At 50.3% G+C, this 27050-nt stretch overlaps 2 protein-coding genes across 5 annotated transcripts; both read right to left on the bottom strand.

The window, feature by feature from the left end:
* Positions 1-3195: 3195 nt before the first annotated feature.
* On the bottom strand, positions 3196-18877 carry Znf775 (zinc finger protein 775). The gene is made up of 3 exons (XM_031381820.1): positions 18759-18877; positions 11475-11556; positions 3196-5484 (listed from the first exon to the last, which is right to left on the bottom strand). Exons 2-3 carry the CDS (start codon positions 11503-11505, stop codon positions 3893-3895), a joined length of 1623 nt encoding a protein of 540 aa, XP_031237680.1. The 5' UTR covers positions 11506-11556; positions 18759-18877; the 3' UTR covers positions 3196-3892.
* Positions 18878-21904: 3027 nt separating this feature from the next.
* On the bottom strand, positions 21905-26946 carry Repin1 (replication initiator 1). 4 transcript variants are annotated; one of them, XM_031381794.1, is made up of 3 exons: positions 26780-26946; positions 25858-26061; positions 21905-24627 (listed from the first exon to the last, which is right to left on the bottom strand). In XM_031381794.1, the coding sequence occupies exons 2-3, from the start codon at positions 26018-26020 to the stop codon at positions 22967-22969; spliced, it is 1824 nt and encodes a 607-aa protein (XP_031237654.1). In that variant the 5' UTR covers positions 26021-26061; positions 26780-26946; the 3' UTR covers positions 21905-22966. The 4 variants fall into 4 exon arrangements, with proteins under 4 accessions (XP_031237654.1, XP_031237656.1, XP_031237657.1 ...); XM_031381796.1 differs by having other exon boundaries at positions 21905-24624; XM_031381797.1 differs by having other exon boundaries at positions 21905-24624; positions 25858-25990; positions 26780-26945.
* Positions 26947-27050: the final 104 nt, after the last annotated feature.

The raw sequence follows: 27050 nt of genomic DNA, 5'->3' as shown, positions 1-27050 counted from the left end.
CCAGACAGACAGATGGCTCAGAATATTCTTGAGGCTCCTGCAGATCTTTGTGCTGGTCGTTCCTTGAGTGTCACTTGCACATGAATAAATCTCCAGGATTTTCACCTCTCTCGTTTCCTTCCAAGAGATCATTCTGTCCCCAGATATCAGGCCATGGTCCCCACTACTTCTCACCAAATTGCCTGGCGTTGTCCCCACCACGTTGCAAATCTCCAAGAGCCAGAACTGTGAGTTTAGCATCCCTGTACCCCTAGATTCCGTTGTGACAAGTCTTTTCACTGTCTTTTCAGTGAATAATACATGTTTACATGTACGTCTGATGCCTCCATGGGCAGCCATAGGGAGAAGAGAATGAGGAGCTCCAAGCTAAACTTCAGATCCAGTTACAACTTAGAGGGGTATTAGGGGCTGAGGGAACCTAAGTATAGATGTAGGGCTCTGTTTGTGAAGTGTCACTGTTGCTGCAAAGTTCCTTCTTCACAATGAAAATCCAAGACATGACCTATAACAGCAATTCAGCCAAACTTTTAAATGCATGGCAGATGAACTGAATGTGGAGAATTGGTTCATCCCAGCTACCATTTAGAGACAATAAGTCCCTCCTGTCATCAGTGGTTCTCAACCTTCCTAAGGCCTTGACCCTTTAATACGGTTCATGTTGTGTAAATAAATGCTACTTCCTAACTGTAATTTTCCTACTGCTGTGAATCATAAATACCCAATATGCAGAATATCTGATCTGCGGCCCCAAAGGGGTCACAACCCACAGGTTGAGAACTGCTGCTTCAATGGCTCAAGGGTTAATCCACTGGTGGATTCATATGATGGAATGTTGGAGGCAGGGCCTTGTTGGAGGAGTAGGCCTTTGGGTGGGAGGGGTTCCCATGAATGATATACCTTGTCCCTGATTCTTTACTGCCTTTCTGCTTCCTGGCTGCTTTAAGATAAGCAGCCTCCTTTGCAGGATACTCCTACCACCACGATATTCTGTCTCACCTCAGGCCCAAAGAGACGGTGCCAGGTAACCAAGGGCTGAAGCCCAGCCATGCCCTCAGGATAGGAGGGCCTTCGCTGTTCTCAGGTACTCTCACAGCAACAGGAAAACTGAGTAATGAAGCTCCTCATAGAGACGGAGCTCAACAGGGAAAATCCTTCCCCCTTTCCATAGTGCAACTGCTCTTCAGGTAGCCACACATTCATGAAGTTTAGAGTCAAAATGGCAACTTCCTAAGGCATGCTTGCTGTGTGCTGCATCTGCCAAGGTCCCAAAGTCTCAACCCCAGAGCTGGCACTTTATCCTTGATCAAAAAGACAACAAGACCCCACCTTTCCCTAGATTCGGGCTGTGGGTAAAGGGACAACGACAGGTGGAGGAAGGTGTGGGAGAAGGCAAGGCTTCTAAGCTTTTGCCAATAGAAGCATTATCACTGCTAGAGTGCATTGTTGCTTCATGGAGCTGTTATGTAAATTTCAAGTTGAAACTCAGGAACCAGTGTGTGTGTGTGTGTGTCCGCGCACACGCATGAGTGCACTCGTTTTTGAAAGGGGTCCCATATGGCCCAACTCTGCCAGCTTTTCCACCAAGCCTCTCTGAGGAAAGGTCTGCTCTCTCTCCAGATCAGGTTACCTACCGGGCAGCTGCTCCTCAGGACTCTGTATGCTACCTCCACCTTCCCTCCATCAGCTTCCCATGGCAGATGGACCCTGGGCAGTGTACTCCAAACCCTGGCAAGGAGCCTGACCCTGCCTGCCCTGTGCTGTCAGGCTTGATGTATTTGCTTACCGAATGCCAGTCTCTCTTCACGTACCACCTAATGGCAGCCTGCTCTCACAAAAGACAACGGTTCCAGAATCCAGCCCCAACCAGTTGATGTGGCCTTTAGCAGGCTTGGGCCCCTGCAGGCTCGCGTTCACTTACCTGGCAGAAGACAGGACAGAACCCTGGGGGTCTTGTTTGCTTTCTCAGGCTGGCTCCCATGTACCCCTCCCCCTTAATTTCTGCAGTGCAGTGCAGTATCGCATTGTAAACCTCTAGGACACGTATGACCTCGTCTCTGGTTTGATGCCATATCTTTGATATTCTCTGACCCACTTTACAAAGAAAGGGAATCAGAACTCAAGTGGACAGCTCTGTGTTTTCCTTTGAGGAGCCAACAGGCTTGACCACAGAGCTCAGGCTGATAAGATGGCCTGGATGGACCTGCCATCAGTATAGAACAGGACTGGTGAACAAGCCCAACTACCTACCCGTTTTCCTCCATGTCAACTGGCAATGTCACTGCTTAGCTCGAATCACTGACCATGAGGAATTAAACGAGATAATGAACAAGAAAGCCTTGCTAACAAGGCCAAGGCTGAAAGCCATTTTCTTAATAGTTGAGTACACAGATTGACAAGTTGCAGGGAGTAAGACAGGGAACTCTGCAGGTTCAGTTTCCTGTTGGTTCTCAAGAGCTGATCAGCACGTCTCACCCAGTGCAGGACTCAGCCCAGTTTAGAATCAAAGAATTTGATCAACAAAGAGCAGTCCAGGCTTGATGCAAGGTTCCACTGCCGCTGTGCTCCTCAGGAGAGGTGCAATGGCTGCAAGGGCCTTCTGGAGCCTCACCCGTCCGTCCTTTGATAACACTATAACTAGAGCATCTCCAGAATAAAAGGCTAAACTAGTCTCATTTAAAGTGGTGCCCAGAAGCCAGGCCAGACTCTGCACTCAGCATCCTCGGGAGTACAAGCCCCAGGGAACCCGCAAGTGTAGTTCTCCCTCCTTCACAACTTTACAGGTCCCACCTTCCTTCTGCTTCCAGGGTATCCTGCCCTGGTACTCATCTCCTGGAAGGAGTGTAGACCCAAGGCTATGTAGCCTGGGCTGGAGCCCTGGCTTCTGTCAGATACCCTTCTTTAGAAGGACATTGAGAGGTGACTTCAGGGGATGGAGGGAGAGGGGGACAGAGGGAGGATCAGTGTATGGGAAGAGACACGCAAGTGACATGAAGATGGGAAAACAGAAAATTACCCACCAGCCTGGGCAGCGGGTAGGAATAAAACACAGATGAATGGTAACAGCCCCTGCACCTGTCACACACACACACACGCACACGCACACGCACACGCACATGCACGCACACACCCTTATCCTAGGGAGCTCGCACATCTGGGCTCCAGTAAGGATGATTCAGAAAGAACAGTGACACCATGTGGAATATTCAGTCCTTCATTTTTCTCCAATACCAATATGGGTGAGGACCCAAGTCAGTCACAGAAACACACACACTTGGCACAGACAGCCTGTTCTTGCATAGTCACTTCCCCAAGCAGCCAAACTATGGATGAGACCAGCTAACTGCACCACAACCCCCAATCATCATACACATTGCCAGTTAGGCCAGTCTCGTGTATGTAGTGCCCCAAGCAGCAAGAACCTCAGAGTCTGGGCCCTCAAACCATCCAGCATAGCTGCCTGGCACTGTCCTTCGTGCTGGGAAAATAATTACCTCTTCTTAGCCACAGCCTTTGTTCTATTGTATCCTGGACTCTGTGACAGTCTTTTCCATGGGGACCACGCCACTGACCATCTTGTAGCCTATGTGACAGGCTAGTGCTACCATTGATCAGATCCAGGTCATTTCACACAGTGGCTTTCCTAGGGCTTCCAACAGCCCCTCACAAGGTGGGGGATAATTCTGAATGGTAGACTAACAATCACATCCCATCCTAGACACTCATGGCTTTGTGCTCACCTCCCCTACTGGGCACTTTTCGGGGTTCCTTTGAGATGCTTCTAGAATACCACCCTCAGGCCTCAGAACCTTGATGAGCCTAACTCGAGGAGCACCTCCTACTCCTGATATACACCCTACAGGCACACACTCCACCATCAGCTGCCCAGGGCACACTATAGCTCCTTCTCTGGGCTAGGGTGTGGTGCCTGAGCTCCACGATGGACACGCTGATGTTTGAGCAGATGCTGCTTTTGACGGAAGCTGCGGCCACAGGCTGTGCACAGGTAGGGTCTCTCGCCTGTGTGGTTGCGCCGGTGCCTCGTGAGGTTAGGCTTCTGGCTGAAACAGCGGCCGCAATCTGGGCAGGCATAGGGCCGCTCGCCCGTGTGGATGCGCTGGTGGATGGTGAGGGCTGACCACCATGAGAAGCTCTTGCCGCACTCGTTGCAGATGAACTGGCGCTGTTCGCTGGGCACAGCCAGGGTCTCACACTCCTGGCCACACAGCACTCCCTTAGTACCCTGGAGACCTTGAGGCTTCACAGCCACACTCTGGGCAATCTCAGCTTGTGACTCAGAGCCAGGCACACCACCCCTGACTGCAGACTGCGAGCGCAGTAGTTCCGCAGCAGCGTGCATACGCTGGTGGGCTCGCAGTGCTGCACGACTGGGGCAGCTCTGGCCGCAGCTGGTGCATCTTGCGGCCTGGGCGCCAGGCAAGTGTGTGCGCAGGTGCTTGAGCAGGTGCTGCTTCTGGCGGAAGCTGCGTCCACAATGCGAACAAGGGTGCGGACGCTCACCGGTATGGTTTCTTAGGTGCCTAGTGAGGTTGGGCTTCTGGCTGAAGCGGCGGCCACACTCAGGGCACGCGTAGGGGCGCTCACCCGTGTGGATGCGCTGATGGATGTTCAACGATGACCACCATGTGAAGCTCTTGCCGCAATCATTGCAGATGAACTGGCGCTGTTCACTGGAACCTAAGCGGCTGTGGGCTGTTGTCCGGACACCATGCTGGCCCCACCAACTCCGGGACAGCCCCAGCAAAACCCACTCGGGATGCCCGCGTGGGGATCCTGGGCGCAGGCGACAGGCCCAGCGACGTGCAGCAGCATGCCGGAGCATCTCATGTAAGTTGACACGGGCACTCAGGCGGTTTCGGGCATGTGCTCGCTGGTGGATGCGGAGGCCCACTTGGTGCCGAAAGCAACGCTCACATTCTGGACACGTGTGAGTGGCAGGCCGAGAGTGTGTCTTCTGGTGCTTGAGTAGGTGCTGTTTCTGACTGAAGCGCCTCGTGCACTCCGGGCAGCAGAAGGGCCTCTCGCCCGTATGGTGGCGCTGGTGGCGCACCAGGTTGGGCTTCTGGCTGAAGCTCTTGCCACACTTGCCACAGAGGTAAGGCTTCTCGCCTGTGTGTGTGCGCTGGTGAATCTTGAGGGACGACCACCAGCTGAACCTCTTCCCACAATCCACGCACACAAAGTGACCCCCACCCGCAGAAAGTGAGGGGCTCAGAGGACCTGGAGCTGTCCCTGTAACTCGAGCAGCCAGCGGTGCATCCTGCTCAGGAAGGGGGACCCACCGTGCACCCCCAGTCTCCTCTTGTGACCCCAGAGCCAAGGGGCGCCCCATGGTCTGGCGGGGTGGGAGACCACTCTGCTGATGAAATATGTTTTCCTTGTCCTTCTCTGGAAGCGCGGCCTGAGGTGACACAGTCTGCAACAGCCACTCTGGCTTTTCCTGCTTGACCCTTGCCAACCCACCTCCTGCAGAGGCAAAGGGAGAAGTCAGAAGACATCACACTAGAATGCGAAGAGCCTAGAGAGGAAGAGGGCTGTGGATGGGTAGGGACAGCTGAAAGAGTGAAAGGCAAAATTTTAAATAAAGGGAAGAACGTGGGAAAGAAAGAACAGGGATAGGGAAAGACTTGCAGGACCCTATATGGACAGTCAGAATGTGGGTGAAGAGGAAGCCCACAGGAGAGCAAACACTAGAGCACAGCTGGCTTGTCAAGGCCATGGGCATGCATACACTGCCCTGCCTTCTCTACCCAAGGCCCAGAAGATTCGGAGACGTTAAAGAAACCAAGCAGTGATGCTTCCTAACCCAGAGAGAAAAGATGACCAGTGCTCAAAGTTACCACTTTAAACGTGTGTGTGTGTGTGTGTGTGTGTAGACACATGCAAGACAAATATGTGGAGATTAGAGCACAGCTCTGTGGTGCTGATTTTCTCATTCCATGAGTAGGCATTGAACTTGGGCTATCAGGTTTGCCCTATAAGAGCACTTGCTGAGCCACCTCACCGTCCCAAAACTTGCTGTTCTTTTTCTAAGCATTTGAAACGGGGTGCTTTCTAGGCAAAGGCATGCTGAGTCCCTCAGTGGTTAGGGGCACCACGCCCTGAGTCATTGACCTTTCCTCTCTACACTGGCAGGACCCTGCTCCAATACAGTAGCCATGGAGCAGGAGCACCCCACTGGTAAGACCCTCCCTCAATTTAGCAAGTTCACCAAGAGTAAGTAGGTAGGCCCCAAAGGCCCCGAATGGGAAAACGTATTCTGAGCCCTTTCAATAAAGGCAGTCCACCAGAGCTTGGAGAAACAACTACCAGCCACACCTTACACCCAGGCTCTGGCAGTAAGGAGCTATCGTGAAGGCCTTGTCAGAAAAGACAGTACAGATCTGTGGATTAAAAGCCAAGACCATGGCTCATTACAGAGGCATGGGTTCTGAGGTCCCATCAGTGTCTCTTGATGTGGGTCCTGGTCACAAAGCTGGGTTTGATTTGTAAGAATTTATGGAGCTTGTAACATGTGCACCTTTCAGTGGGTTACACTCCTGTAAGATGCTCACACCTGATAAAAAGGAGGTAGCATGAAACAGTTGTGAGCCAAGAGAAAGATTTGTGAACAGCAGGCCTCACAGCAGCACAGTCAAAGAAGTAGAAAAGGGGTGTTAATGAAGTTAAAAATGAAGACTAGCAAAAGTACAAAAGGATTCCCCAAATCCTAAAACATCAGGTATCGCCTCTACATCACTAAATCTTTAAATATAGAAAGTAATTAATTTTACCAGAAAATACAAATTAAAATTGATTCCAGAGTAGGTTAAAGGGGCTGGAGAGATGGTTCAGTGGTTAAGCTGCTCTTCCAGAGGACCTGGGTTCAGTTCCCAGCATCCACAAGGCATCCCCTGCAACTCCAGTCTCAGGAGATCTGATGTTCCCTTCTGGTGTCTATGGGCACTGCATGCAGGTGATTCACAGATACATGCAGGCAAAATACACATACACATAAAACAACCTAGCACAGCAGTGCACACCTTTAATCCCAACACTTGAGAGGCAGAAGCAGGCAGATCTCTGTGAGTTCAAGGCTACCCTGGCCTACATTGTGAGTTCCAGGACAGTCAGGGCAATGTAGACCCTGTCTTTAATGTTTTTTTAAAAAACATGTTAAAAATAATTTTAAATAAGATCATGGCTTTTTAAAAAAGATTTATTTATTATTATACATAAGTACACTGTAGCTGACTTCAGATGCACCAGAAGAGGGCGTCAGATCTCATTATGGGTGGTTGTGAGCCACCATGTGGTTGCTGGGATTCAAACTCAGGACCTTTGGAAGAACAGTCAGTGCTCTTACCCACTGAGCCATCTCTCCAGTCCAAGATCATGTTTTTAAAAAAACAGATTGTATAAACATTTAAAAGAGGCTAATGTAAAAGCTGAATTCTAGCACCAAACCAGGTTATATATAACTTGGCTACATCAACTCATTCTATAAAAAGTTCAAAGGATGGCTTGGGAGATGGTTCAAAATTTAAGAGCATGTCCTACCCTTCCCAGAGGACCTGAATTCAGTTCCTAGCACCCATGTAGAGTGGCTCACCACCAGCTCTAACTCTAGCCTAGGGGCCTGACATTGTCTTCTGTCTCTGTGGGAACCTGCACGTGTGCAGCATATACTCACAGACACGCTCATCACTCATAAATATCTTCTAATTTGTAAGAAAGAACTGTTCCCAGCTCTGGAACTGTTCAGTAACTAGGAGGGAATAATGACAGGCTGGGAATTGGGAGCCGTCTGTAAGACAAGCATACAAGAATGGGGATAGGCAGGACATTGTAGATTTACTGTTCCTAAAACAAACACAGACATTTGCAAAGCAAGTTCATGAGAATCAGAGCTGATATATTATAGCCTAGCAGGGATTTTCCCCAAATAAAAGAGAGGCCGGCTTGATCTAATTCCTGAGATTATTTTATTAAAAGAAAACAAATCATGTGGGGTTGTAGAGTGATTGCCTAGCAGCCATGGGGTCTGTGATTAATTCTCCAGCATTCTTTTAAAAAAGTATGTCTTATGTCATTTTCAATAGATGCAGAAAAGCCATATGATAAAAACATCATTTCAGAAGGCAGGAGGGAAAGAATTAGCAGACTAGGAATATAGGGAAATTCCAGTTAACAAAAAAATGTGTACTAAAATTACAGCAAGTATCCTATTCAACAGCAAAGGACAGAAGACCTTCCTAAGAACAGAATAAAGATACTTGTTATCATTGATAATATTTAACCTTGTCCTTGAGAAAACAGCCAAAGGATAGGGGGAAACACAAAGATACAAGTGCTCAGGTGTGCCAGAGCGTTCACTAACAAGTGGGAATGCTATCATTCAGCAAGACTGTCAGGCACAAAGCACTCAAAATCGCTTTGTAAAGACTGACAATAGCCATTATAAAATAGCTGTGAATGCCTTAAAAAGCACATAAACCACTAAACTTTACTGAAGAAACAAAGAATTTGTGCCATTAGTTTTAACTGTCACTGGAGAAGAGAGTGTTAATGAACAATTGTCTAGATCAAATTGACCTGTGGGCATGTCTGTGGTGGGCTGTCTTGATTGTTAAAGGAGTTGTGAAGAACAACCCTGATGCGGGAGGTGCCACTTCAGGACCCGGGGCTCTGGACCATAAGGTGAAGAAAGCTGAACTGAGCGGCAGCAGCAGGCAGATCCAGATTGGGACACTTTTACTCTCTCTGTGCTCTGGGACGTGATGTGACTAGCTGACTGGCTTCCTGCCGTGGCTTCCCCAATGATGACCTGGAACTGGCACTGTAAGTCAAAGCCCTTTCTTCTATATATTGCTTTGGTCAGGGTATTTTATCACAGCAATAGAAGAGAAACTTGTAAAGACCACCAGGACAATATATTCCAAAATGAAAAGGCAGGTAATACTTCAATTTCAGTTAAGTTAGCTTAATCCCATTTAAGTTAGTTTATAATTATACATTATAGCATATCACGTATATAGTTTGGTAAGAAAATCCTTAAAAGGAAATTTTTGGCTACAATATTAAAGGTTAAGCTGCTACCACAGAATTCTAACACTGTCAGAAGACTAAAGGCGGGCAAAGACGCAGAGCAGCAGAGACTCATTCCTTGAAAGTAGGAATGAAAAATGGCAATTTCTTCAAATGACACTTCAGCAATGTATTAAAGAGCTAAACATAAGCTTATTGTATAATCCAGCAATCAGTGTTTTAAGTATTGACCCAAATGAGTAAAAATAAATAAATAAATTCCAAACAAGATGCTCTTGGAGGAGTGAGCAAAGGGCGGAGTGGGGGGAGGGTGGTAGATACTGCTATATGTACCTAAGGAGTGATAATTAGTAATAAAAAGAAATCCACTATCAGGTCATAGAAAGATGGGGGTCTGGGGAAACCTAAATGTATATTGCTAAGTGGAAGAAGCCAATCTGAGAAGGCCACATGCTGTGTAGTTCCAGCTACACAACATTCTGGAAAAGGCAACCACTATAAAGAGGGAACTGGTCATTCAAGTTAGAGGGAGAGAGAAAAGAGAATCAGCTGGGTGCTCTGTTTGGGTCAGTGACACTACTCTATACCAAACCCATAGAAAGTCCTGCTCCAAGGGTTAGTGTGCATGTACACTATGGGCTCTGGGTTGTTACTATGTCAGTAATGGCTCACCAATCACACTTCACTAGCACATGTCAGCAGGAGAATGGGGGGCCTCCACTCTAGGTTTTCTGTTATCTGCTTTGAAACTAAAGTCCATTTAGGTGAGGAGATGCTTGACCAAAATCCTGCTGTGCTGAGGCTGCTCCATCATAAACCTAGTGAGCTGACACTGCTAGCCCAGGTACTGCACTAAAAGAAACTTTAAAGAGCTAAGGACATCACACACTAGACAAACAGGCTGATGGAACTGAAGAGTGGGACATAAGACTCGAGGTGGCATTACCAGTCCAGGGTGGAAGACTGACCTGTGTCTTAGTGTCAACTGACTTTCCGTGGTAGTATGAATGAGAATGGCCTCCAAAGAGGCCATATGTTTGAACATTTGGCCCTCAGTTGGTAGAAGGAAGTGTGACCTCATTGACGGAAGTGTGTCACTGGGGACAGGCTTTGAGGTTTCAAGAGACTTGTGCCATTCCCAGGACTTTCTCCTCTCTCTCGGTTACTGATCAAGATGTACCCTCAGATGTGCCCTTCAGCTGTCCCTTTACTCCACCATTATGGACTCTAATCCTCTGAAACTATAAGCCAAATTAAATGCTTCTTCTTATAAAGTTGCCCCGGTCATGATGTTTTATCACAGAAACAGAAAAGTAACTAAGACACTTTATTTCAGGGGAAAATAAAAGTCAGTTCCAAATAAGTTTAGGTCTTCCCTGTGCTTGCTCATGAGAATTCATTTTAATGAAGCCATGCTTTAGAATGAAAGGAGTGACCTCAATTATATACTGTCAGGACTTGAATACCCAAGTATAATGAGTTGAATTGATTCTAGGACTGTCCCCTGACCTGCACTGGAATCTAGACAAAGGAAGCAAAGGTATCCAAACTGGCAGTGAATCTGAGACGAGATCAGTCCCCGACTGACATGCTGCCAATTAAAGTAACCCAGAGACCCCTATGTTTAATGCCTTGCCTAGTTAGACTTGGCTTTGACATCCAACCAAGAAGATGACCCTGGGCAGAGCTTTTCTCCATCCACCCATTGAAGGGTAGAGAGGAGTGTGGACAGCACAGGCCCCTGCAGGTCCTACAGCTGAGGAAGAGAGTGTGCTTGAACCTCACCTGCCCAGAGGACCATTCCCTTGGGCTCTGGCCTAGGGACTTGTCCCCATTCGTTATAACAAAGTGATGCTCTCTGTTGCCCTGACAGGACTGCTACTAAGAGATTCAAGGGCCATTCTCCAGAGGGGGCTGTTGCGGGCCTACAGAGGGCTCCTATCGAGAGCACATGACCAGGTAGGAAAATTTTCCACCCCAGGCAGCATGTGCCTGGGAAATCCCCAGACTGCCTGCTGTTTGTCATCATAGCAGCCTGCAGAGAGATGAAGACCTTGAACTCTGAGTGACCCCGGGATCTATAGTACTCTGGATTCAATAAACACCAGCATCTCTTAGCCAGCCATCCTACCCAGAGAGCTCATTCTCCAAATCTGACCAGCCAGAGAGTCTTCAAGCCCCAGTTCCAGCACCAAAAACACACCCTGATTTTTACCCAGCCTGCTGCATATCTCCACTGGCCTGGCTTTGCCTTTTTTTTTTTTTTCCTCCCAGCATTAATGTCCGTGTTTTATTCTTTGTATGAGCTTCAAAGTCCTTGGTGCCCACAGTGAAATTCTACATCCTAGAAGATTCTAGTTGAGGACATCAACTTAGGTTTGGCTCCAAGGAGGGCAAGGGGTCTCAAATGGGGAGGCTGACTCCCTTACCTGAGATGCTGCCAGCCAGGTCACTCTCCATCCCTGCGGGCCTCCTGCTGCATCAGTGCCGGTGAGGCCTCAGTCCTGCCACCTGGGGTGTAAGGTGGGAGAAAAAAGAAAGAATGGCCAATGAATGGCACATGGAACAAACCATTTCCCAAACCCCCCTCTTCCATCTCATAGCTCAGGCTTGTTTTGGGGGCTGTTTTGTTTGTTTGTTTGTTTTTGAGTTCTATCCACTCCCTCAGGTAAAAATGTGCAGATGGGAAGGTTAAGTGCAAAGAAAAACTGGGCCCAAGAGAGGCCTTGGTGTGCCCAGAGACACAAAGATGGCTAAACAGCTGAAATGGATAAACATCCTAGTCCCCACACTAGAGCTTCAAGGCCCACACCCTCAGCATGGGTAGAGAGTGTGTGAGCAGCATGCCACCAGAGAACCAGGTACATCAAGTAAGGATAGATATGGGAGAACCTGTTAAAGAAGACACCTGGAGAGGCTGAGGATGCGACTCCACGTAGCAGAGTGCTTACCATGTGCAAGGCCTGGAATTCAACCCCAGCACTATCACCAAACCGAAACAGCACCTGGAAGGCAGACTTTCTTTCTCCCACATGTCTTAAGTCAGTGGGACACTCTTCAAATGCCCCAGAAAAAAATCCCTCCAGGACATCTCACTGCTGCTGCAGCTGCTGTCACTGATGCCACCAATGCCACCAAGAACATGCTAGCTCACACTCCCTAGTTCATGATGTAGCATACATTGATCTTACTTCACATTCATCTTTTGAACATTCCCAACTGCTTCTCTTTATCCCTGGGTATGGCTTGAGGCAGACCGTATAGCTGCTTGGATGCCCCAGTCTGTGCTCCTCATTCCTATCATCTCTACCTGTCTCACTCTCGCTTCCTTCTACTGCTTAAGTGTCACCTTACCCTGGGACCTCTGTGGACAAGCTAACTCCCCCTTTGACCATTTCTTTTCTTTTCACCACCACCCCCTATATTTAGGAGGGTAAGGCAGGGTCTTGTGTAGCCCAGACTAGTCTTGCTTATCATATACCCAAGAAAGACCTTCCATTTATGACCTCACATTTCTATCTCCCTACTGCTTCGATCACAGACCTGGGTCCAGCTTTTTTTATGTGGTGCTAGGGCTAGAACTCAAGGCTTCTAGCATGTTATTAATGCACCCTACCAACTGAGCTACATCTCCAATCCACCCCCGACTCACCTCCAACACTTACTGGTTTGGGCATTTTCAAATATTCTGTCTGGCTATGAACCGTGGCTCACAGGTGGGCTCATGCTACACACCACAGAGACATGACTCTCTCCTAAGGTTGGGGTCTGGCTTTACCCACTAATACCACCTTAACACAAACAGGGACTGTGTACTTAGCTACCCTATGGCAACTCAAAGCTGACTTCACACTGGCCCGGACTCGGGCTTCTTGGTACTTTGATTGGGTTATCTTCAATTAGAAAACCAACTCTGGGCCCTAGAGACCCAAATAAAGACTAGCCCTTCATTTAATAATCCCTCAGGCCACTTTCCTGAATCTGCTTTGGGAGTATTTGTCCAGGCTAGAAACCAGTGCCCTGATTGGAAAAACAAACCCCAGCTGTGAGGAAGGGAGGACACACCTTTCTTTTCCTCAGAGCATTTTCTTTAGACACTTGCAGTTGCTAAGCTCTGGCTCTGTCCTCTCTAAACAGCTGTAGATCCTTCCAAAACTAAATAAGCCTCTTGCCAGTTTGACAGCCCACTAAGGTCTTCCTCAAGGGTCTGGGAGTCATCCACTGGAGATCTGAACAGAAGGGAAGCCCACAACCCCATCTTCCAGGGGGGACGGATGCCTCCCTCTGGCAGGCTGGCTGGAATAGAAACTTATAAAAATAAGATGTTTGTTTTTAATTTGGATAAGGGCAATTATCTAACAGATGGTACCCAATGACCAGGTGGATTCCTAATGAGCTGCATGCAACATGTGACATCCTCCTGCTTGAGGGACAGCCATGATTTGTTGTGAGAACATGTGTGTGCAGTGGGAGGCATCTGCCTGAGCTAAATCTAGGGCTGGAGTTCAACTGTCTGGCAATGTCACCATTCTTACTAATACTTATTCAATGAACAAAACAAACCTCTGCCTGTTACCCCTGTGGAGATCTCTTGTGGGGAGGCAGCAGATTTTGGATGCAGCTCTGTTTCCCCCACGAGGATCTGAGAAGAACTCCCAGTGTGCATCCTCCTAGACACTGAAACCCACTGGTGGGCAGAGGCAGGGGAGTAACAGGAAGCTAAAGGCAATCCCTACCTGAAGAGGACTGGAGGGAGCTCCCTCTTGCCCTCTACCCACTGCCTCCAGGTTCCTCCATGTGTGTTTCTGCATCCCACACCTTGGGGACCACCTCAAGAGGCCTTGAGAACTACAAACAGAGAGGTCACCTAGCCATGGGGAGACCCAGACAGAGTGTAGGTCAGAAATGCAGGACAAGGTGGGAGTCAGGTCTCACCTACTCCACACAGTGCAGGCCCTAAACCACCCCGTCAGAGCCCCACCTTACCTGCTCTGGCTTCTAAGAACTGATTCAAACCAGAAGGGCTTTGGTTCCTGGTGACCCAGCCTGGGCACTACCTTAATATGTCTGTCCAGGCCACAGCAGGCAGGGACAAGTGTGGGAACAAAAAGAAGGAGACCCACACGTGCTCAAAGGAGAGAAATACGGGGGCAGGGGATATGGAAAAGACAGAGATGGGGGAGGGAGGCCATGGCTTTTGAGACTCACTTCCTGTATGTTCAGATGTTTCATGTCTGCAGAACATCCTAGGAAAACCAAGTCCAAGGCAGGCCCTGCACATGGACACTTCCTCTCAGGTCCTCTGTGCCACCACAGACCCTTACCAAGTGTGTCTCTTATTCTATCTATTATTCTACCACACCACTTACCTTTCTCATAACCCAGCTGACAAGAGTGAGTAGGTGAGCTGACTGTCCACCTAGCAGGACACAGAAGCTAAGAGACAGGTACACACACACACACACACACACACACACACACACACACACGCACGCACACACGCACGCACACAGACGCACGCAGGCACGCATGCGCACACGCCTTCCTATATAGCCTCAAGAGACAGGGACACGGTTGGGCTATCACAGGGAGCCTGAACCTTAGTCCTGATGCTCTCTTCTTTCCACCCTACCCACGAGTACCATAAGGATAGAACACACAAGATAAAGCCCTGGTCACTTCCATCTTCCTGTGGCCTGCTCAAGCCAAGATACCCACACTGGGTCAGGTTGTAGTTTGGAAATGAACTCCCCTGATGGGAAGTCCCCAAACCACCAGCTGCTCTGCCAACTGCAGAAACACGAAGAGGGGATTGTGGCCTGTAGCAGGTGGTGGGGCCTGGGATTGCGGAGATTACAGGGGACTTTGGTGTCAGTGTAGACTGAAGCACACGAAGTGCAGAAGTAGGAATGAGGCGAGGCCAAGTGCTGGCAAGCACCTCAGGGAACTATCAGGTCTCCTTACTCATCCCTCCCACGGTGCAGGACCCTACCCAGGAACGGTAACGAAGTGGATAGTACCTCACATCTCCTTCGCCAGCAGTAAAGCAGGACTTCCAATATCAAAAGCCCAGCTACCAGCTTTTCTCAGCCCAGAGGTCCCACAAAGTCTCCGTCCTGTTGAGCTCTCATATGAGGTACCAATGACCCCTTTACCTTCCCAGGTGACCCAAACAGGTGAGAGTCTGCCTCGGGGTCCTCCCCATGGATAATCCCCTCTACCCCACTTCCCTTTCTAACAGACACATCTTTCCTAGAATTCACTGACCCTACCTCTCCTCAGAGCACCCCACCAGTGACAGACAGCCTTCTGGGGATACCTGCCACACTGCACAACAGCCCACAGTGTGCTTTCCAGGTTCAGTTAGTCATGGCCAACCTCACGTACATAAAACATTTTGAGAGAACCAGGAAACCTCATGACATTTATTTTAGTACACTGTCATAACTGTTATATTGAATCATTAATTGACCTTACCCTCTCTCTGTGTTTCATTTATAAATTAAACTGTCAGTTGTGTATGCTAGAAAAGACTGAATATGGTCCAATATTAGCTGCAGTTTCAAACAGCCACTGGGAATCAGGCAACACTGGCACAGGCAACATTGTCCCTTAGACAAGCAGAGGACCGGAGGGCTCCATGCTAACCGAGGAAAGCATCTTAAAACACAAGGCATGCAGCTGGAGAGGTGACTTAGATACTAAGAGCTCTTGCTGCTCTGGCAGAGGACAGGGTTCAGTTCTCAGCACCCACACGATGACTGATAACCATGTGTAACTCCGGGCACTGGACCTGACTCACTCTTCTGATCCATAGGCACTGCATGGATGTGGTGCACAGACATGCACATAGGCAAAGCACTTAGACACATGAAGTAAACATGAGTCTCTTTTTAAAAGACACTTTTCCACCGGGCGGTGGTGGCACACGCCTTTAATCCCAGCACTTGGGAGGCAGAGGCAGGCAGATTTCTGAGTTCAAGGCCAGAGTGTACAGAGTGAGTTCCAGGACAGCCAGGGCTCTACAGAGAAACCCTGTCTTGAAAAAAAAAAAAAAAAAAAAAGAAAAGAAAAGAAAAGAAAAAAAAAGATACTTTTCCAACAGTATATAAGCATGCCAATGTGAGGCACATCAACACAACTGTCTATACTGTCCACTTGTGACAACAGAAACGGAATCAGCCATGAGATACATCTTCTCAAAGCTGAACGGAGTCATACATTCCTGTAACCCAAGCTTTCAGTAAACAAGAGCCCCCAAGTTCAAGTCCAGCCTGAGCTACATATCAAATTCAACACTAGCCTGGGCTACATGAATCTCTATCTTTAAAAAAAAAAAAAAAAAGAAAAAAATTCTTTGAATATCCAGAGCCATATTAACACAGCAATTCACTCGCAGCTCATGCAGAGTGAGATCCTCCAGGGCCTAGCCCACACAGAAGCAAAGGCCCTTTTCCCTCTACCAACTTTAGGTGAGCTGTGTTACTCCAAGTCTGATTCATCAGCCCACACCCAAGGCCAGCAAGGTCCTTCCAGGTCTCCACATCACACCTAGAACGGGAATCAGGGACCTGGTGTCCTGGGCCACCTGTCACCAATCCTGAGTCTAGATCTCACCATTTCTCATCTAAATGACTTAAAAAAACAAAACGATTTTGATTAAAACTATTCAAAATAAAATTTTAATGAATTAACAAAACAAAACAGCTTAATGCAGCAGTTCTCTACCTGTGGAACACGAACCCCCTCGGGGCTTGAACGACCCTTTCCACACAGGCTGCCTAAAACCATATTGGAAAACACAGATATTTACAGTATAATTCACAACAGTAGCAAAATCACAGTTATGAAAGCAGCAATGAAAATAATTTTATGGTTGGGGGTCACCACAGTATGAGGAACTGTATTAAATAGTCACAGCATTAGGAAGGTTGAGAGCTGGGAAAAGTGGGAAGAGTATTTTGACATGCAAGCCAGTTGACCTAAGCTTGATACCCAGGATCCATGCAATCCACATGGTAGAGTGAGAGAACCAGCTTTCAAAAACTGTGTCCTCTGTCCTTTGCCTGTCTGACACACTCTCTCTCTCTCTCTCTCTCTCTCTCTCTCTCTCTCTTCCTCTGTCTCTCTCACACACACATTCAATGAATGAATGAATAAATAATAGTTTTAAAGTTTTACAGATTTTCTTGTCCCTTCAAATCCATCTGCCACCAGAACCCAAACTGATTTTTCTTCTTTCTTTCTTTCTCTTTTTCTCTGTCTCTCTGTCTCTCTCTCTGTCTCTCTCTCTGTCTCTCTCTCTGTCTCTCTCTCTCTCTCTCTCTCTCTCTTTCTTTCTTTCTTTCTTCTCTCCCTTCCCCCACACAAGACATGGTTTCTTTGTAGCTCTGACTGTCCTGAAACTCACTCTGTAGGCCTGGCTGACCTCAAATTCAGAGATCTGCCTACCTCTGCCTATCAAATACTGGGATTAAAGGTGTGGGCCATCACCACCACCCAGCTCCAAACTGATTTTTCTAAAACTGCAATTTTGACATGGTACTCCCTTAACATACTTCAAGAACTCCCCGACACTGACAAAAATGTCTTGGCAAGTCCTTTCAAAATATAGTCTTTGGTTAGCTTTCCCCATTGTCCCCAATATCTAGATTTGTTATGTCCTCACGCACCTGCATACCTATAACTTGTCTGTCTTGGAGTGACCTTGCCCATACACCCCTCCCTGGTCCAAATCAGGGGTCACTTTGCCAGAGACAGACACCTTTTGGAGTCTCATCATCTGTGCTTTCTGTTGCCACTAGAAGACCAAAGACATCCTAATACAGGATGCCTGTATCTCTAGCACACAGCCCAGACTCTAGCCTTGTAAACCATCACAAAACACGGTTTTGAGGGCTCATTTACATAAACGTCGGTCACAACTGATTGGTAGAAGCACAGAATCACGGAGCCTTGGAACTGACAGGAGACAAATGCTACGGAAATGTTTTTCATGTTATTGCTTAACACAACTAAAAACCAAAACCAAACAAATAAAAATGCAGATCCTGGACTGTCACTTGCCTCCATCCTCAGGTGACCACACCCAGCTTCCCACAGCTGCTAGAGACCATTCGGACTCGGTTTCACCAGACACCACACCCACTGAGGCTGCAGTGGTCATTTTACTTGAAAGAAGTCTCAGTAACCACCCCCCCAAGACGCGCACACAGTTGTAACTTCTGCGTGGTTTCCTCTTGCTTGTTTTCCACCTCCATCCTCATCCCGGCTCACGGAATCACTCACATAGGGATGCCCCTACAGTCTTTCTGTAGCCAACACTGGGGTTGCTGCCCCCAGAATCTCTTCTACACGGGGTGCGGACACAGACAGGGAACTCAGAACAACCAGGTGGCTCTGGAGGGGCCGCCTCTCGGCTCTCTAACGGTCCTACCCTCCTGACCTTGCCGCCCTGGCCTGTTGCCCTCCCAGCCAACCTCGGGTCCCTCCCATGAGCTGGGCAGGGTGCTGGTGATGAAGAAAATTGGGGCCCAGAGCAGAGGTGCACGCGGGACCCGGGGCACCTCAAGGCCCCGGACCATCCTTCCTCTACAGCCCGAGACAGCGGAGCGGCACGGGAACAGCGGCCAGGAGCTGGTCCGTCCCTGCACCACCCCTCCCCGCCAGAATTGCACAGGAACTCGGAGGGAGTGGACCTGAGAAATAAATACCTTTGACTTTGTGGCTAAGGTTAACGGGAACTGCTACCCAAGGGGCGACTTGGGTACCGGCTCCGGGCCATGGCCAGTCCCGGGGCAGGCGGGGCAGGCGGGCGTGCGTGATTGGCTGGTCGCCCTGCACCACCCCGCTGCGGATTGGCTGCGCGGCTCAGATGACACTCCCGGCCCTATTGGAGCAGCCCGCGGGGCGGCCCCTTTGTTCTCAGAGCCAATAGCCAGGGTCTGACCTCGCCTGCGGCCGCACGGCCCTGAGCAATGAATCAGTGAGCTGAACACCGCTGGGGTGGGAGAGGTGGTCCCCGACGCTCTGTGCCCCACGACTGCGCGTTGTTGCTGTGCCTGTCCACCTGGTGCCTCCGATCTGCCCACTTTTGAGCGCTCTGCCTCACGCACAAGAGCGCATTGACAACTGAACTCGCGGCATAGGTGCGGGGTACCGCGGTAGCAAAGTGCCATTTGGTGTCCTAGCTTGGAAGCCATCGCAGGCCACATAGAACACATCACTTTTAGGAGCCTTCTGGAGAGTATGTCTACTTTATTGTGGCTCTTTTTCTTTACTCCCTGAAAGCTGTGTTTAGGTGGCGTTGCTCACTCTTGCCTGTTGCACATTGCAGGGCTCTTTTGCCTCGTGAGTGTACAGTGAGCCATCACCAGCCATCACATCAGCAGACCACACTGAGTCATGATAAATGATGTTTGGAGCTGTTTGTGAGCGGCTTTGGGAATCATTGCATTCAGAGGAGTTTTTTTCTAGCCGAGAAAACAAGTCTGAAGAGATTACCTAGCCGCATCTAATTTCACTGCGCACTAAGTAAGGTTCAGTTGAGTGAAATATCTTCTAGCTGCTAACCAGGTCCGGACTGCCAAGGAGGGTGACTGGCTCCTTGATACCTCCAGGAAAGTGTTTTCATTCCCACCCTTTCCTATACATCCGATAGGAATTCCTCCCACCTCTGCCTTGAGTTTAGTCACAGCTGGGTAGTCACGGTGGGGTCAACTGGAGAGAAACTGCATTTTCTCTCCAGAGCTACTTTGAAGGTGCAGTTGGGACCAAGGTGGATGTCCTGTAACCCCTACCAGGGCACCAATTTGTAACTGATCAAGCCTCTAGCTTGATCCAGCTGCTGTTCAGCTGTTAAGCACAGTGGAAACTGGGGCCAAGTTTCTAGCCATTTTCCACTGAATGCAGAGACTTTTCTGTTTCTGGACTTTGGTATGTTTGCCTGTGAAATAGATGAGCAAGTCCTTCCACCTGCTTATGTACCTTTCTAGATTTCATTCCTACCTCTCAGAGCAGTTTTCTAGTTTCTGATCCTCCACCAGCTAGTGTGGCCCAGGAACAGCACTTCCAATCTAGAGTGACAGACTGTCCAGACTGGCATTCAGGACCAAGGCTGTTCTAGACGTGGAAAGAATAAAGCACAGTAAATGAAGGCTAGCCTGCCTTACATGATGAGATAGTGTGTTCAAGGCCAGCCTGGAGCTGTATTAGACCCTGTCTCAAAAAAAAAAAAAAAAGGCAAACTAGGTGTTGATGCACATACATATAGACATACACAGTGAGTCTATATTATAAAATGTGTGTATGTGTATGGGGGTGCATGTGAAGGTTAGGGGATCACATTATGCATCTTCAGGCACCTTCTACCTTGAGAGGAGGTCGCTAGGCTAACTGAAGTAACCAGCAAGATACTGGAATCTCAGTGCCTGTGGGATTACAATTGCCACCCACCATACTCAGCTCTTGTTATGGCCTCTGGGAAGCAACACTCTGGTCTTCATGCTTGCAAGGCATATATGTTCTACAAACTGAGCCATCTCCTCAAACCCAGTATTCTGTAACCAAAACCAGCACATTAATTTCTTATTTTATACAGTGGTAGTCAAGGCTGAAAGGGTGAGCTGGAGAGATGGCTCAGCAGTTAAGAGCACATGCTGCTCTTGCAGAGGACGTGGGTTTGATTCCTAGAATTTGCATGGTGGCTCACAACCATCCGTAACTCCAGTTCCAGGGAGTCTAATACCTTCCCCTGGTCTAGCCTCCATAGGTACCAAGTACACACATGTACACAAACATACATGAAGGCAAACACAACACACACACACACACACACACATCTTTAAGACAAAAGGAGGCAGAAACAGACAGACAAGAGTCTCAGGCTCTAGAATTAGCATTCCAGGGCCATGTGCAGGTGTTTACATGAATTTGAAGGGAGAGCAAGGGCACCCAGAGTGGCCCATCAGGTGGGATCAAACAGAACTTAGTAAAATCCATTCACGAAACAGTTTTTATAATACACTACTCTGTTTGGGAATTGGTGCAGAGATGACAGGTGAGAGGGCCTGTTAAGTGCCTGACAAGAATAGCAGCCAGCTGTGTGTGAAGCTATCAATGACAGATCTGCATTCCACAGACCAACCAGGGAGGCTCTGCAAGACAAAAATCAAACCACCACCACCTGAGCTTAGGGAACCTGCTGACTCTGAGCTGACCCCAGAAAAGGCTGACCTCATGTCTGGGGGGATCTGTAATCAGTGTTGGGGAGTGTGTGGGAGCTAAAAGCTGTCTCTGCTCAGAACACCTCTTTCCCCTTTCTCACAATGCCCTGATGAGGCTACGGATATAAGCAGAGCATGTAAGGTCACCACCCTTCAAACGAGGCTCTCAGGACGTGACACGAAGGCTGAAGTGGTAAGAAAAACAATGAGTCGGGCAGTGGTGGCATACACCTTTAATCCCAGCACTTGGGAGGCAGAGGCAGGGGGATTTCTGAGTTCGAGGCCAGTCTGGTCTACTTCTGTGAGTTCCAAGACAGCCAGGGCTATACAGAGAAACCCTCTCTTGAAGAACCAAAAGAAAAAAGAAAAAAAGAAAAACAATGATAGTCCTGGGTCTAATATTACAAGACCGTGGCTCCAAAATAAGCACCTTTGTTCTCTGGTGCTTTTTGCCCAACATAGAATTTGCTGGAGTCTGGGTATACCTACCTCTGCCTCCAGCAAGAACTGGGAGAGGAGTACAGAGGAGCTCAGCTGCTTTCTGAGCCCCATGCCTGACTCCTTCTTTTTAGGAAACAGAGTGATGTTTCCTCCCCCATCAACACAGCTCTCACAGAAAAGAACACCACCAGCCATTAGTTCTAAAACCAAATCTTTATTCTCTAGTTTGTAGAGGAGGGTAAATGGTTCTGTTTTGATCCAAGGAACAAAACAAGACCTAGGAGGCAGAAGTTATAGGAAAGCAGAATCCAATCATTCTAAGTGAGAATGTCTAACAATTAGACTCGCCTGCCCTACAATGGAAGCAGTGCCTTCTGGAGGTAAGAGTGCTCCAGCACCCAGGTGCATGAGTGGGGGCTGGCATCTACACCCTGGAAACCTTAAAACGAAATCTACCCAGGACCTTCCCTGCAGCCAAAACCCCAGATAGTCTTTCACATAACCCCTGAAGCTCTGAGAAGAGTTGGGGCGGGTCAGGGGTTTAAACAAAGCCACCAGGAAGGCCTATACTTGGAGAAGAGTGGGCAGATAAAAAAGCCAGGCTGGTGAAGGAGTAAATATGTCCCAGGAGGATAATATGCAAGAAATAAATGGAATTGCCACATCTGGGTACTTATGCAGGAGGCATTGCAGAAGGGTTCTGGTAAAAAAAGAAAAAAGGAAAGAAAGAAAAGAAAAAAGAAAAGAGAAAAGAGCTCAGCCTCACTTCTGCTGCTGCTCTAACAAACCAGCAGGTTCGCCAAGGTGCAGCCAGCCAGCCCATTTTCCTTGCCCAAGGATTCATTTATAAAGATTATACCACACCTACTTCCAAAATAAAAAAAATGACCTGAAGTAACTCATAATAAAGACTGGGGACATTAAGGCGTTAATACCAGAGGATGGAATGGCTCCCTTTCCACTGGTGTCTAGTTGAGGACTCAGAGGGTAGATGGGGCTGCTATTGCTATTTTTCCAGGGTACAGGGCAGTCTGAGTTGCCCCTTAGAAAAACCAGCTGGCGGCTGACCAGCTCAAAGCCAGGTCCTCGCATTCTAAAATGGGTTCCCTGGATACCTGAGGGAAAGTCCATTCCTAAACAGAGCCCAGATCACTGTCTCCTCCTATCCCTCTGGGATCTTCACCAGTTCCTCTTAGGAGCATCAGTGTAGATACCCCACCCGGGCCAGGCTTGTCTCCCTAAGCCTACGGCCCCTCTCAGGCATCGTGCTTCTTCTGGTGAATCAAGAGTCGGTCCTCATCATCAAAGGTCTGTCCGCAGATGGCACAGCAGAAGGCACCATCCCGGATGTGGCTCTTCCGGTGTGTGATAAGGTTGGACTTCTGACTGAAGCTGCGATCACAGTCGGGGCAGGCATAGGGCCGCTCACCTGTGTGGATGCGCCGGTGGGACACCAGGTTGGACTTCTGACTGAAAGCTTTGCCACAGTCAGGACACACATAGGGCTTCTCGCCTGTGTGGATGCGCCGGTGCGCAGCCAGGTAGGGCTTGTGGCGGAAAGCCTTGCCGCAGTCCGGGCACACGAAGGGCCTCTCTGGTGCATGGTCACGCCGGTGGGCTGCCAGGTGGCTGCCCTGTGAGAAACGGCGACCACACTCCTCACAGGCGAAGGGCCGTTCCCCCGAGTGCACGCGTGAGTGCGCCACCAGGTGCGTCTTCTTGCCAAAGTTCTTGCCACACTCTGTGCAGGTGAAGGGCCTCTCCCCTGTGTGCTGCCGCTGGTGTAGCCTCAGGAAGCGCTCAAGCCGGAAGCTGCGGCCGCAATCAGTGCAGCTATGCAGGGGTGCAGGTGCCTCAGCCGGGGTCCGCGGGGACCCCAGGGGCACCCCAAGTGCAGGTTGTGCCATCGGCTCTGCTGCAATCTGGTGACTTCCAGTGTGGGGGGCAGCCTGTGCTGAGACCTCCGAGCGCTTGTGGATTTTGCTGTGGGACAACAAGTTGGGTTTGTGGCGGAAGCGGCGGCCACACTCGCTGCACGGGTAGGGCTTCTCGCCGGTGTGTATGCGCCGGTGCGAGGTCAGGTAGGGCTTGTTGGTGAACCGCTTCCCACACTCTGGGCACTGGTGTGGTCGCTCGCCAGTGTGCACCCGGCGGTGGGCGATCAGGTTGGGCTTGTGGCGGAAGCGCTTGCCGCAGCAGGCACACTGGAAAGGGCGGTCCACAGCGTCTCCACCAGGCCTGGGAGCAGTCACTGCAGGACGTCCTCGCGGGCGGGGACCCAGGGCCTTGGCTGCTGCCTCCTCCAAGGCCTCAGTCACGTGCACCCGTTTGTGAACAACCAGCTGGTCCCATTGAGCAAAGCTCCGGCCACAGTTGCCGCATATGAAGGGCCGGGCCTCGGGGACAGGGGGCTGGCACCTCCGCAGGTGAGCTCGAAGCTGTTTTTGTCGCCAGAAGCGTCTGTCGCATTCAGGACAAGTGATGGGCCGATTTGAAGCTGAGTGAGCCCGCAGATGCAGAACCAGGGCTACCCAGCCTCGAAAGCTATGCCCACATAGGTGGCAGGTGAAACCCAGGTCAGGGACTGCAGAAGCATGAACCTGAAGATGCAGCGCTAAGAAGGGGGCGTGGCGAAAGCGCTGGTTGCACTCGTGGCAGGGCAGAGGCAGCCGGGCCTGGCACCTCCGAGTGTGAAGCCACAGGGCCACCCAGCCCGGGAAGCGCTTCCGACAGTGGGCACAGCGATGGACCTTGCCTGGGGCTTGGCCTCCTGGCTGAGCTACTGATTTGCCCTGGTACCTCAACCCTCTGTTGAGCTGGGAGGGTTCCTGGGAGGGCCCCGAAAAGAGCCAGGGCTGGGCTGGGCCCATAGCCATGGGGCCCCTGCAGCGCCGTTCCAGCATCGGTTCTTCCTCTGCTGAGGGTGGAAAAGCACAATCACTGCAGGAACGAAGCCCAGTTTCTCCCTTCCCACCCCGAGGAAGAAGAAAGCTTCCCTCTAGGAACTGCCATCACTGTTCTATCTTATGTGATATCTTTGTATCTTTATTGCCCTGAAAACTTCCAGAAGGGAGACATGTTGATACTTCTTGGGATCCGCCCATGGTATCTACCTTGTGTCAGGATGATTACAGAAAATATTCTTGAGTATTCCTACTGTACCCTACCTATTGCAAACGCGATGTTGCCCTTCCCTGTGGCAGGCACCTCTTCTACCAGAGCTCCCTACTTGACACATGAAGCAAGTGTGAGGCATAAAACAGTGGTAGAACTTGCCTGAGGTGACACTGTACACCATTAGCAAACCAAAGTTGGGGGGAGAGGATCTTGTGAACACCTAGCCCAGTGTGTGCTCCTCATTAACACCTATGTATGCAGGAGATCTCCTCAAAAACCTTCTGACTAAAACTTCGAGGAAGGCCTCCTCAGCTCAGCTCTAGGCCTGAAGGGAACAGCCTTTCTTCAGACCCGGGGGGTGGGCAAGGTGCCTCCGCTAGCACAGACTAATGCCAGGCCACCACCTGTACAGACTACCCACGGTCTGCCTGCCAGCCTTCTCCACCCACACCCAAGCAATTGCAACTGGGACACTGGGAGGTTGTGGGGGGAGGCAGGGAAGGAAAGCACTTCTCAACCCAAGGAACACCCACATTCTGCTTCCCCTCCCCTGGGGTTAGGGAGAACCCTGGCTCAGCACCTCTCAGGGGTGGCTAGGGATTACTGGGGTAAAGAATGGGGTGGGAAGAAGAGATTGTAATCTCTGTCCCTTGCCTGGTCCTGCCCAAACCGGGCCGAGGACTGCCCCATCTTCAGCTGTACCCCACAGGAGAGTGCAGATTCCCGAGAGCCTCCTACACAGAGTCAGTTCAGGGGTGGCAGTAAGACTTCCCAGGAACCTTTCATGTCTGTTCATGGCCTCTATCCAGGCACAACTTTCTGAATTCCTTTACAACCTGCTCTCTTTTGGGGGCTACAGACATGACTCACAACCCCCATCAGTCCCCCACCCCACCCCCGCCTGAGCACAGGGAAGACTCCATGATAGCATAATGGATTCCTTCTCCTAGGTTCCTGTCCTGCAAGTATAGGAGACATGAGCGCCGGAGTTTTGGGTTGGTTTGAGGGCACAAGAAAGGCCAAACTCTACCCTGAAGGCTGCAGAGCTGGGGGTGAGGCTTTTTCCAGATCCTTCTGGGGATGCTCCTGGGGATACTTCTGCTGCTGCCGCTGCAGCGCCTGCTTCGGCCCACACTTCGGTAGCCCCCGGATGTCAGAGAAAACTGAAGCAATAGAGACATCCCTATCCCCATGGCAGAGCTCAGACCTCTAACTGCTGAGAGGTCAGCCTTACCTGGGGAAGGGAGAAAAAAAATCGAGTGTGAGGCTCTGCGCTCTGCCAGGGCAGGTTTGTGTCATCACCCAGTCCCTCCCAGATTCAAGGCTACAGGGTTCAGCCTTAAGCTGGCCAGCCTGGCCAAAGGACCTAGCCATGAACTAAGTAAAGCATGAATATGACCCTTCACTAAGGAAGCACAGTGCTGCCTTTGGGGGCCACCTCCTAGCCCGATAGAGCCACAGAAGAACGGCCTCCTCCATCAAGGCTTTTTCTCAGTGGCCAAAGGGCTGCCTAGGCAGTAACTCTGGAATCCCTATTGGCTCCCCTTCCCCCACTCTCCTCGCACTATAAATTCCAGGCCTGTTTCCCGGGGTCTACGCAGAGAGCGCCAGAGTGCCCAGGACTCGCCAGAATCCCCTCGGGCATCTAGGGCAGCCCCGGGTGGCAGCAGGCCCACACACTCCCCCTTTGTATCGGTGCGTGTCCTCCGTCTCCAGTCGCGGCTCCCTGAACCGGTTCCGACCAGACAGTGGGCCATCTCGGGTCCCACGCACAGCGCAGCCCGCGGAGCCTGTGCGCAGGTGCGCTCGCCCCGCGCCGCCAACACTCCCCCCCCCCACATCACGCGCGCGCGTGAACCCCACAGCCGCACACACTCACGGTCACGCGCCCCACAGGTGGAGCTGCCCCCCGCACGCCCTCGGTGACCCCTGCTCCCCTACTCGATTCATACCTCTCCCGCGTGCCCTGCAGGGACGCAGCGCCCATCCACAAAACACCAGGCCGGCCTCTGCGGCCGGTTCCCCGCCCCGCAGCGGCGACAGCAGCAGGTTCGAGTTCACAACTGCCAGGCCCGTCCCCAACCTCCCCCCACGCGCCGGGTTCCCAGCTCCACGTGACTACAGGAGCTGCGGAGGGTCAGTCTCGGCTAGGCGGCCGCGGCCTGGGGGCGGGGCGGGCCAGGTCACCCCGCTGCTCTCCCGCTCCGGCACAACGCCAGGGAG

This window comes from Mastomys coucha, unplaced genomic scaffold (genome assembly GCF_008632895.1).
Source record: "Mastomys coucha isolate ucsf_1 unplaced genomic scaffold, UCSF_Mcou_1 pScaffold20, whole genome shotgun sequence".
NCBI classification, from domain to species: Eukaryota; Metazoa; Chordata; class Mammalia; order Rodentia; family Muridae; genus Mastomys; species Mastomys coucha.
Note: the sequence above shows the minus strand (reverse complement) of the source record. Positions and strands in the feature narration are given on the sequence as shown.

Excerpts from the sequence above, each read along its gene's own strand:
- Repin1 (XM_031381794.1), bottom strand. The coding sequence starts at position 26,020 with ATGGGGATAGGGATGTCTCTATTGCTTCAGTTTTCTCTGACATCCGGG. Across the intron at positions 24,628-25,857 it reads CCAGCTCTGCAGCCTTCAGG|CAGAGGAAGAACCGATGCTG; the intron begins GTAGAGTTTGGC and ends TTCCACCCTCAG.
- Znf775 (XM_031381820.1), bottom strand. The coding sequence starts at position 11,505 with ATGGAGAGTGACCTGGCTGGCAGCATCTCAG. Across the intron at positions 5,485-11,474 it reads CCTGGCTGGCAGCATCTCAG|GAGGTGGGTTGGCAAGGGTC; the intron begins GTAAGGGAGTCA and ends TTGCCTCTGCAG.